This window comes from Leucoraja erinacea, chromosome 33 (genome assembly GCF_028641065.1).
Source record: "Leucoraja erinacea ecotype New England chromosome 33, Leri_hhj_1, whole genome shotgun sequence".
NCBI classification, from domain to species: domain Eukaryota; kingdom Metazoa; phylum Chordata; class Chondrichthyes; order Rajiformes; family Rajidae; genus Leucoraja; species Leucoraja erinaceus.
The window spans coordinates 12,597,761-12,610,000 of NC_073409.1; the positions used below are offsets into that span (position 1 = coordinate 12,597,761).

The 12,240-nt window shown below is 40.7% G+C and overlaps 1 protein-coding gene across 1 annotated transcript in view; it reads left to right on the plus strand.

The window, feature by feature from the left end:
- Positions 1–2,304: 2,304 nt before the first annotated feature.
- Positions 2,305–12,240, plus strand: part of blm (BLM RecQ like helicase) — a 38,028-nt gene continuing 28,092 nt past the window's right edge. The window contains 7 exon segments of the mRNA XM_055661365.1: positions 2,305–2,452; positions 4,128–4,226; positions 4,759–5,446; positions 5,448–5,526; positions 6,838–7,009; positions 10,738–10,835; positions 11,706–11,838. Of these exon segments, the coding sequence (XP_055517340.1) occupies positions 4,129–4,226; positions 4,759–5,446; positions 5,448–5,526; positions 6,838–7,009; positions 10,738–10,835; positions 11,706–11,838 (1,268 nt within the window). The 5' untranslated portion in view covers positions 2,305–2,452; position 4,128.

The following is a 12,240-nucleotide window of genomic DNA, read 5'->3' on the forward strand; positions in this document are numbered from 1 at the left end:
TTGAAGCTATTGATTCTGTCCACCACCGACCCATTGATAAAGGCAGATTCGTGGATCCCCAGCTTGTTGCTCCTGAAGGCAACAATCAGCACCTTGGTCTTGTTAACATTGCAAGCAAGATTCTTGTTATGGAATCTCATCTTATTCAATGAGATTATCAATCTCCCTTCTGTACTCTGTCTCATTGTTACCCATTATTTGTGCAACAGTGATATCATGAGTGAATTTAAAGATGGTGTTGGAGCTGTGTCTAGCTACGGAATTATGGGTATAATAAAGAGCAGGGAACTGAGCACACAGCCTTGAGCTGATCCTGTGTTGACGGTTATCGAGGAGGAAGTGCTGTTGCCAATTTGTACCAATTGCGGTCTGTTGATGAAGAAATTGAACATCCAATTACACAGGAATAATTTTAATTTAATTGATTTACAATGAATTTTCTCAATGCAACTAATAACCATCTGCACTTCAACATATCTAAGAACACACAAATAACTTTTACAATTAAATTTCTAATTTTGCCTCCAAAGATTAAAAATAAGCTTTTTTGAGGATGAATTTCAGGAAACTGCATTTTGCACAAATTACAATTCTATTGAAAGCAAAAATACAACACCATTAGTTAATAGCTTTATTCTGATTTTTTTTTTCACTATCAACTTGTATAAAATTACCTAAGTCTCACCCCTGAACACTTGGAATAAAAACCCTGACTGACACAGTACAGAGAGAATGCTGAACTGTCAGAGATGCCCTCTTTCAGCCGAGATATTAAGCTGCCCTCATGGTGAACACAGCATTACTTCATAGAAGACGTCCCATGGATGTGGGCCAAACGCCAAACATCCATCAGGGACAGTATCTGGGAAGCGATGTTTGTGGGAGCTTGCTATGTACAAATTGGCAAAAAAAAGCTTGCTTGTCAGGTTGGGCCAAAGGGCGTGTTTCCATTCTGTTTAGACTATGATTCGAATTCTTTTTTCACTAACTTAACAACGTATGAACTGGAGGTAGACAAAAATGCTGGAGAAACTCAGCGGGTGAGGCAGCATCTGTGGAGGGGAGGAAACTGATTGTCTACCTCCAGTTCATATGTTGTTAAGTTAGTGAACAACAGTCTGAAGAAGGGTTTCGGCCTGAAACGTTGCCTATTTCCTTCGCTCCATAGATGCTGCTGCACCCGCTGAGTTTCTCCAGCATTTTTGTGTACCTTCGATTTTCCAACATCTGCAGTTCCTTCTGAAACACAAGGAATTAGAATCATAGAGTCTAAACAGAATGGAAACATGCCCTTTTGCCCAACCTGACATACCGAGCAAGATGCCCCATCTACACTAGTCCGACCTATGTCCCTTTAAACTTTCTCCATCCATCTTCTACCTGTGCAAATATCCTTCAATTGTTGTTATAGTACTGCCTCATCTACCCCATCTGGCAGCTTGCTCCATATATCGACCATCTGTGTGGAAAATGTCCCCCTTGAGATTGTCTTCTTCTTCTATATAGTGTTTTTTGGCGGTTGGCAAACAACTTTTTTGGTGCATTACCGCCACCAACTGGCATGGAGTGTGGATCAAACAACACCATTACATATTCTAATAACCTATATCCTTCCGAACAAATTGGTTACCCTAAGAAAAAGCATCAGGATTTGATAGCACTTATTTGAACTCCCTTGCAAAATATCTACCAAATCAAATTGTACTCCTTCTTTTCTGAACTGCTCACTCATCCGTTCTCTCTCCTCCTCATACCTCTCACAATGTACAATGACATGCTCTATCGTTTCCTCTTGCCCACAGTATTCACATCTGCCTGTATTATGCTTGCCCATTACAAAAAGTGTACTGTTCAGACCAGTGTGTCCAAATCTAATTCTTGAAATCACTGTCTCCTCTTCTCTGTTCTTTCCTGCACATCTCATCTTTCCCACTTTCCTCTGGACTCTGTAGAACCACCGTCCTTTCCGTTCTTCCTCCCATTGCTTTTGCCATCTTTCCTTCAGTCTTTGCTTAATAATGTCTTTGATTTCAGTTTTACCTATGTTAATAGTTAAATCAATCTTACTTCTTTTTGTTACCTCTTTTGCTACCTTATCTGCCATTTCGTTTCCCCCTTGAGATTGTTTAACCCATTGATTATCCTATAGGATCTTTGGTTTAGCCTTTGTGGTCTGTTTCCTCCTGGCGTCATTTCTTTATCCTGCCCGCTGGGGGGCGAGAGAGAGCGAGCGCTCCGACGCACTTCCTGGACACGGCGGAGGAGCGGGCGCGGGAATTTGATCGCTGGAGAGCGGTCGCGGGTACTGGGCCTAGCGGGGAACACCGGGCCTAGCGGGGAACACCGGGCCTAGCGGGGAACACCGGGCCTAGCGGGCAGCACCGGGCCTAGCGGGCAGCACCGGGCTGTCGATTTGCAGGCGTAGCAGCTTCAGCTGAGATGTGGTGTGGAGGTAAGTTTTTAATTCTTGCAGACAGCAGCCAGCGGGTAAACAAGCAGCAAGCTCACAAAAAGCTGGAGTAACTCACTCAGTCAGCGGGCCAGGCAGCATCTCTGGAGAGAATGAATGGGTGGCATTTCAGGTCGAGTCCCTTCATCAGCCTGAAGACGGGTCTCGATCCGATTCCTTCTCTCCAGAGATGCTGCCTGTCCCGCGGAGTTACTCCAGCTTTTTGTGTCTATCTTCGGTGGAATCCAGCATCTGCTGTTCCTTCGCACACAGCAATACACCCTGGTCTCTGCAGGGCCTGCGAGGAATAAATAAGGTTAACTACCCTTTGTTTTATTATTTAAAAAAGAGCATTTATTAGCTGGCCAGTTAGCTCTTTTTCTTTTCACAGAGCGTGGTGTGTATTTGAAACAAACTCCCAGAGGAAGTGGTAGTGTCAGGTACAATTAAGGCATTTAAAAGGTGCTCGGATAGGTACATGCATAGAAAAGGATTGACAGAAGATGGACCAGCTGCAGGCAAGAGACTGGCTCAGTTAGGCAACTTATTCAACATGGATACTTTGGGCCGAAGGGGCTGTTTCCGTGCTGTATAACTCTCTGACTCTGAGCATGGATTCCTCACTACTGCATGTCTCGTCCTGTATTATGTGATTTAATCATTGAAATAAGCCTTGAAATCTAAATCTGCATGTAGCTGTAGAGAAATGACATTCAGACTAAATGTGTAGGAAGGAACTGCAGATGCTGGTTTAAACCGAAGATAGACACAAAAATCTGGAGTAACATAGCAGGTCAAACGGAATTTCTGGAGAAAAGGAATATGTGATGTTTTGGGTCTGAAGATGGTTCTCGACACTAAACATCAACTATTCCTTTTCTCCAGAGATACCCACTGAGTTCCTCCAGCTTTTTGTGACATTCAGATTATCTGTTCAAATCTAAAGCTATAGAATTCTGACTTGGTGGTGATTAAACTCATCATCTACAGTTTGATTGGAGTTCTGTGAGACTCTCTCTGACTGCATCTTTTCTGTAATTCCTACTGTTCTCCTGCTCCTTGACCATGTTCTTACCTAGACTTGCTCCTTCCACAGTTCTTTGCTGGCATCTTATTCCACAAGGATTTCCAGGTGTTCTGGTTCATGCCCAGTCAGTGTCTAAACGTCTTCTACCGAATATCCCTCCCTTTGGATTATATTTTACTCCGTTCCATCCTTATCAGATTTCACCCTTTTGTCTTCCCCACTTATTACCCTTGGCTTTGGTTACGATCTCCACACTTTTCTCTCCCACCTCACTCATATGTAAATCCACCTATTACTTGCTAACTCTTTCCCCACCTGTGCCTCTCGCCTCATTCTATCAGTTATTACTTGTCTACTCCATCAGGTTGAAGAAGGGGCCTGACTCCAACTGTCATCTGTCCATTTCCCTTGAAGATGCTGCCTGAGTTCCTCCAGCTGTGTTTTTTGTTTAATTTAGAGAGTACAGTGCTTGGAAAATGGTGGAAAACCAGATGGAAGTTCAGTTGCTTGGTCAAATTTCTGCATTGTGATACAAATCCTCGGCTAGCAACTTTTGGTAAACACCTGGATGTGATTACCAAAGTGTAAAATAAGCCAAACTCTAAAAATGGGATCACAAATTATTCTTATTTGATTTGATTTGTTCTGCAGAATGACTTGCTTACCACAGAACAACCTCCAGAAACAACTGGAGCTTCACTCAGAGAAAGGAGTCCCAAATAAACTTTCACTGGGGAAGAGCAAACAAGGGTAAGTAGTAAAAATATCTAATAATTTCAAAGCAATATTTATATCTGACTGCCCTCCATGCAGTTCCGAATTTAGTTTAATTTAAAGATTCAGCATGGAAACAGGCCCTTTGGCCCATCAAGTACACATCGACCATCGATCACCCAAACACACTGGTTCTATGTTCTCCCGCTTTCACATGCAACCCCTACACATTAGTGGCAATTTACAGAGGGCAATTAACCTACAAAGCCGTACGTCTTTGGGATTTGGGAGGAAACCAGGGCACCTGGAGGAAACCCATGTGGTCACAGGGAGAACGCGCAAACTCCACACAGAAAGCACTTGAGATCAGGATTGAACCCGGGTCTCTGGAGCTGTGAGGCAGCAGCTCTACCTGCCTTGTGACCTGCCTACACTGTCTGTGCAGTCCTAACACTACTCTACTGTGCTGCCCTGATTTATTCCTCACAAGCACTCTTTGCTGACTTGCCATAAAGCAAAGCAAGTCTCCAAATAGTACTAACTTTTAAATGCAATTTATCATTAACAGGGCATTCACATTTAAGAAGGTTCACCCCGGTACTGTTGGAACTCCCAGTCTACAGAGATTTACCAGCACCAATGCTCTCAAGGACAGAGATGTCAATGTTTTCAAACAAGCAACCGTGAGTAAGCCTGAATCAAAACCACGTTCACCAATACCTAATGAACAACCACTCAAAATCAATAACTTTTTTGAACATGCTGCCAAGCAGTTGGATTCAACATCCCGATTTGTTGCTTCTTTGACAACATCCCCATCTCTGAGGCAAACTGCAACAACTGCCCTGATTTCTAAGAAGCTTGATCCAGATGAGTCCTCGGGCTCTGTTATCAGCCTGGATGATTGGGATGATCTGGAAGACTTTGAAACCCCAAAGAAAGAAAAAAGTGGTTTGAAATCAAGTTTGTCCTCGAGCACAGAACAGTCAACACAGGAATCAAATAAAGTGAAACATTCAAACACCAGTGGATTGACTTCACCCAAAGATCTAAATGGAGGTGATCGTAATGTGAAACATGTCAATGGAGAACAGAATTTGTCTTTCCTCACCAAGGAGAATGCAATTGTTCAGTCTCCAAGGAATTGCTTTACAGAGTCAAAGCAGGTTAACAACCTTGAAATCTGCCTGGTCAGTTCTCGGGAGCTTCCCCACTGTGAGGATGAAGATTACACCAGGTCTTTTTCTCCAAAGAAGACACAGGTCTTCAGGCCCAAGGATCATCTTAAGTGACGATGACTCGGATGGCATTGGGAAGGAGGATATAGAAGAGAAAAGTAAGAGTTATTGGGTTTGTTATGATTTGTCTTAAATTTAATAAATTTCTTAAACGAGACGCTAGTAAAAGATTAGAGGCTCTGGGGTACCAAGAGGATGATAATTATTTGCCACAGTAACCCAGTTTTTAATGTCTCTTGTAAATGCAGTATTTATATAGCTCATCCATAGTGACTCCATAGATATTAGTGATGAGTTTTCAGCAGTGGTTATGCCATTAAATGTCAATTGTGGGTGTTTAGATGCCCTCTGGTTGGAAATGGTAATTGTCTGTCACTGGTGTGGTCTGAATGTTATTTGCCATTTATCAGGTCCACGCTGAATATTTTCCGTGTAGGCAATGGCTGTTTCATTTGCTGAGGAGTTGCAAATTGAATTGAACATTGTGCAGTCAGTGAACATCAGTGAACATTCCAACTTCAGATCTTCTGGTGGAAGGGAGGTCATTGAAGAAGCAGTTGAATGTGGTTGAGCCTAGGAGATAATCCTGAGAAACTCATGCAATGATATCCTCGAGCTGGGCTGACAGCCACAGTCATTCCCTTTGCGCGAGATATAACTCCGACCATTGGAACATTTTCCATTTTGATGCCTATTGACTTCATTTTTTATCAGAGCACCTTAATACCACACTACTGCATTGATATCAGGGGGAGTCACTCTTACCACATCTTTAGAATTCCACATTACGGAATGTAAAAATTAATGATAAAAATAAGGATGAAATAAATAGGAAGATCAGGCCTGTGGTACCTCCATCATCATCACCATTACCTTGACCTGCTCTGTTAATTAATATAATGCCATAAGACCATTAATTTCCTGCCTGGTCTCCACATATCCAACAATCCATTCATTTTAGCCTTCAATAGTAGCTGTGCGTCCTGGGGTGAAGAATTACTAAGGTTTACTGTTCCCTGAGTGAATAGATTTTTTTAGTCATCATTCCTAAATGGCCAGTCTGGAGATTACAGCACCTAGACTCTCATCATAAGGAAATGGTAACCTCTGACACCTGCCTGAGAATCATTGTACATTTCAATGAAATTGCTTTTCGTCTTCTAAAATCCAATAATTGTGAGCTCATCATCCTCTTTTTGTCATTTTTAGAACAATCGCATCTGGAATCCACATTGCACATTCCCCATGGCAAATATAACCTTATTTTCGAGATCAGGACTGTAAACAATTCTCCAGATATGATCTTAAAGCCCTTGATCGAAAGACATCCTTGCCGTCTCCTCTAGCCCTATATAATAAGGACATTCATATTCCTAATTACTTACTTTATCTACTTTCTGCAACTGTAGTTGACCTTACAGATGCTGACAGCCCTCGGAGCAGCCAGCCACAACTTGATGCCATTTTCACTGAGGGCAGAAACCCCGATCACCTGGAGAATGAGGACTGTGAAATTGATTTTATTCCACCATCCCCTGAAAGTGATCAGGCATCTCTGCCATCCTTCCTCAATTGTCTCAGGTTTGTTTGTACAAGTGATTTTATTTTACATTGAAGATTATGTAGGAGACTGTTTAATGCCATCCTGTGGATGAATGTGTATTTTCTTTCTGTCACTGTCCATGGGAAGATCATCGTGAGTAACTGTAGGTAGAAGTTTAGCAGGTCAGAATTTGGTTCCCAGTTAAGTAAGTTTAATATTGTTCAGTTACTTTTATCCAGTGTGCAAGAAAGAATGAACTGCAAATTGCTACGTTCCATAATGGTCTGCTGTTAATCTTCTGAAAGTTAAACTTAGTTCTATCCTTCCCCTGGGATCTTATGATTTGCTATAATTGTAATATTAATTTTGTAATGCAGCTGAGAACCAATCTGAAAAGTGAACAACTGAACTTGCAGCCAGTCAATCCTGCAGGTAGTGAATTGTTCTCAAGAGGTTTTTTTTCTTCTTACTTTTTTTCATGTTTTTGCTTCATCAATCTGGTATGACTTTATAATATTCTAAACTTGATTTAGCTCCAATCCATTTCTTTCTCTCGTCTTATTTATTTTTCTCACTGATTCGGAAGATGCACCTTATGTTTCACCAATCAGGATGGCTCCAGTTGGCCTGTGTAGTTTGAGTTATTGCATTGCACATGAATGATATTTGAGCTGCAGCTGGATCTTAATCTTTGGAATGGCCCTCTTTAGTGAAATCACTGCCAATCTTTACATCCAATTGTAATTTTCTAATCTACCATATCTCCTTTGTTTCTGCATTGAAGTCACCATTAACATAACAAATTTTCCATTCTGGTTTATCCCATCTTTGGTTTGGTAATAGGAGTTGTGGATTGATAATGGGGAGTTGATTGCCTGGTTTGAAGGCTGTTTGATCAGTGGTGTACTTTGAGAATCTACCTGTGACTGTTTGTTGTAGACATTAATAACTTGGATGTGAATGTACAAGGTATCATTAATAAGTTTGCAGATGATATGAAAATGTATGGTATTGTTGTTAGTGAAGCGTGTAATCTTTGGCTACAAATGATTATCAGTTGGTATGTTGGATAAGCAGTGGCAGGTGGAATTTAATTCTGAAAAGTGACGCATTTTGAGAGAACTAATAATGCTGGGCTATACAAAAAAATGGGAAGTCCCTGGGGAACAGAGGGATCTTGATATACAAATCAAAAGCCCATGAGGCTGGCAGAATGGATGGAAGAGGTAATTAAGAGGCCATATGTGATACTTGTTTTCGTTAAGACGGGGCATAGAATAGAAAAGCACAGTAATTACAACTATGTAAAATATTGGTACGGCCAAAACAGAGTACTCTGGGTTGAAGTATTTCAGTTACAAGGAAAGACCAGGTGGGCTGTGTTTACTTTCTTGGGGAAGAGGAGATTAAGAAGTCCTGATTGAGGTATACAAGATTATAGACAGGCTTGATAGTACAAAGAGAAGCTTTTCCCCACAGCAGAGGTGTAAGAAACAAGAGGGTGTGGGTTTAAGGCAAGGAGTCGAGGATTTAAGGGACCCCAGTATTTCATCACCCCCAGGGTAGCATAAATTTGGAATACTTTGCCTCAAGGGTGGTGAAGATAGGAAGATACTCTCAGAATATCTTGATCTGCACCTGAACACTGGACCAAATGCTTGAAAATGGGATTAGTACAGATGGATGCCTGATGGTGGAGATGCTGTGTCAAATGGCCTTTTTTTAATCTTGTATGACTGGGAATCTGTGCCTCTGAGCATCTTCACTAGATACATCATAAAGTTTACCCTCCTTTTTCCCATGGGTCAACATGTTCCTGTTTCTATGTTCTATGTTTTCAAAGACTCCAAGCACAGGACCATCGTTCCAGTGCTTGCACCACTATGCACCTCAAGTAAGTGCTCAAGCTTTATGTGTGAAAACAGACAGTGAAACTTAACCAGATGTTTACACTTCAGAGGCATTACTGCTGAAGCGGTGATTACGTGGTGATTGCAAATACACCGCTAAGTGTAGTTGGAGTAGGATGGGAATGCAAATTATATCAGCTGGTTATTCTTACCACAGCGTCGCACCGATACAGCACAGAAACAGGCTTTTCAGCCCACAAAATCTGTGCTGACCATTACAAATACCTGTTTATACAAATCCTATACTTTTTATTCTCTGCATCTTTGCATTCCTCTCAGTTAACCCCCTTCTGCCCCCATCTCAATTTTTTTCCTTGAACTCTTCATCCCTATCTGTGCCCCAATAGTGCAACATTTCTGAAGCAGAGTTTGGTTCTTTATCTGCTTTGCTGCTTGAGATCAGTTAAAAAACCACAGACCAGAAACGTGACCTTTTTTTTGAGTAGCTGTGGCTCAGCAAGACATCAAGCTCTGCATTGCGATTCTAGTAGATACATCGTTTAGGAAGGAATTTTCCTGATGAATAATTACCATCTCAGGAAGTAATTTAGTGCTGAGGTATTGTTATGTTCCTGAACTAATTAGCTGGTTAAATTATTCTGAAATTACATGACTAACAACCTGATCTACCATTCTAGAATGGCATGATGTTTATGGGGAAAATATCAGCAATGACCCCCCCCCCCCCCAGACATTCTAAGTAGCGATCCCAAATAAAATATTTGAGCATTCTAAGTAGTGATCCCAAATAATAACGACTAAAGATATTCAATTCAAAGATAGTGTATTGTTAACAATTATTGATTGAAGCAGAATTTCTTAGCATTTAAAGAAAAAGAGGAACATGGAGTGGAAATTCCAGGGTGCATGGATTGTGGAGTGTAAGTTAGAGGAGTGAAGTTGGGGCAACATGGTAATGAGAGAGAAATGAGTCGGGCATAATAAGATAGATCAGGAACAGGCAATGAAATATATTTTTAGAAATTGAAAATGTGGAACAACATTTGAGGGCCAAATCTCAGTGTACTTGTCCCACGAAGGACTTTGACAAGGTACCACATGGTGTTTGTAATTTATATTAATGATTTGAATGAGAATCTGGGTGGCATGGTTAATAAGTTCGCAAACGACACTGAAATTGGTGATATAGGTGGTACATTTGTGACAAAATCCTGATCAGGTGAATGGTCTGAGGAACGAACGGCAGACGGTGTTTAATTCAGAGGTGTTGAATTTTGGTATGAGGCTAAGTAGAGGCTTGGATTTTTTTCCTTGGTGTATATAGGAGGCTAAGGGGTGCCCTAATCATGGTTTAAAAAATAATCATGAATTGCATAGATAAGATGAGTAGTCACAGTCTTTGCCCTGTAGTCGAACAAACTACCTGAGAAAGTGCTAGAGACCACTACAAATGTGAAATTTCAAAGACACTTGAATAGATATGTGAATAGGAAAGATTTGGAGGGATTTGAGCCAGACAAAGGTAAGCAACTTGGTCAGCATGGCCGAGTTGGGGCAAGGATCTTGTTTCCATGCACCATATTGCACCATTCATAATCAGTACTATGGGTTCTCTCAAATTCACTTTGGAGAACAATCTAACATCTTGGTTCTTTGCCACTGGTCGAATTGACATCAACAGGGGGACCAACAATTGGTTAACATCTTGTGCAAAGTCTAAGGCTCTGGACTGTCATCACGAAAAATGAACTTGTTTCTATGGAGTGGAACCCCCAACCCAGCGTGTTGGAGGTTAGAGTGCTAACTATGAACATGACAGACAGCTAAATACTTTTGTCAGGTCAGTATTTGGAGAAGAGTTTGAGTATCTTTAATAAGATGTTCTCCCTCCACAGTAATTCGGCAGGAACTAAGCGATTCGTCTCCTCACCAAATCCACAGCCACGCGATGAAGATGCAACCAAAAAACTATCAATGACTAGAGTAGATAATGGTAAGAGATTATCTTGTTGTAGTCCATTGGAACTCCTTCTGTAGGCTGCAAAAAGGAGTAAATCATTTTAAATTGTTGTCATATTATTGCTAATAAATTTAAATTGAGAATTTTAAAAATGTATCTGCTGCATGCTTTCCCCATTGTAAATTACTGTGAATATGTATAATATGAACCCTGTCACAGGAGGTATAACTGGTTTATTCAGACTTGCCCATTGTAAGTATGAACATGATGATTTGTAAAATAGGAATAAAAGACTAGATTCAATTTGCTCACTCTGCTTTCTTTGTTGTAGTGTGAGACTGCACACATTCTTCTATTTCAGGAACGTCATGAGAATACATAAAATATGAAACTGAGAAAATAGGATATTCATCAGAACCACTCTGTCTGAATGCAATGCTCCATATGCATTTCCTTTCATTTTACCTCGCTTAACTTCATCATATTATTCTTCACATTTCTCCATAGAGTTTTTTCTGAACACCTATGCTTTTATCATAATTTTTGTGGTAGAGTGGCATAGAAAAAGGTTTGAATGAGATTTAGTGAATGAGGGTTGGAGAATATTTATGAGGAGTATTAACACTGAAGTAAATATTTTTGCGTGAATAGATGTTTCAGTTTTTATTCAATGTAGAGCAGCAAGAGGAATAAAACTGCACTGGGAACAGAGTTAACAACTAAAGAATGCAGCAACGGTGCAAGGTGACCTCTTGTGGGATCCTGGCATCATTACAATGCTGCCGGTGTTGATAAACTTTGCTTACAATGTTAGAGGGTCTACTTTGTGTGCATTAGGTGCAATCTAAACATGCAAACTGTAAAGTTGTGAATATTAAGATGCTGGTTTTGTCCTTTAAACAGATAATTCAATGGGGTTTAGCAAGCAACTGATCCAAGTGATGGAAGATATCTGTATCTTAGTCGACCAGATTCCTGTGAGTGAGCTGCAGGCTTTATCTTGTGCAAGCCAATTGCTTCGGCAGAGAGAGCTTCGGTAAGTACTGGCTTCAAAGACTTGAGGTATTAGACCACCACAGTGAGGTGTATAGTTTGAGGTTATTTCACTGTGATTTTCACTATCAAACATCCAAAGCCCTGCCAGCCCTCCTTCCATCTTCTTTCACAATTAAGGCCATCACAACCTTTGCTTGTCTGCTTCCAATTCGCATCTGCTTCCTATTCACTCACCAGTGCTGTTCTTCAGATTATCATCCCCGAGTTCTGATCTCTCCCTGGCATTGTTACCACCCTTTCCCCATAAATTCTTATATGCATGTGTGTGTATATATACATATATATGTGTACATATACACTATTAAATTTTACATATCACATATATATATATATACATTTGTTTTATGTGGGTGGTGGTCGTCGGGGGAAACTTATTTTCAAT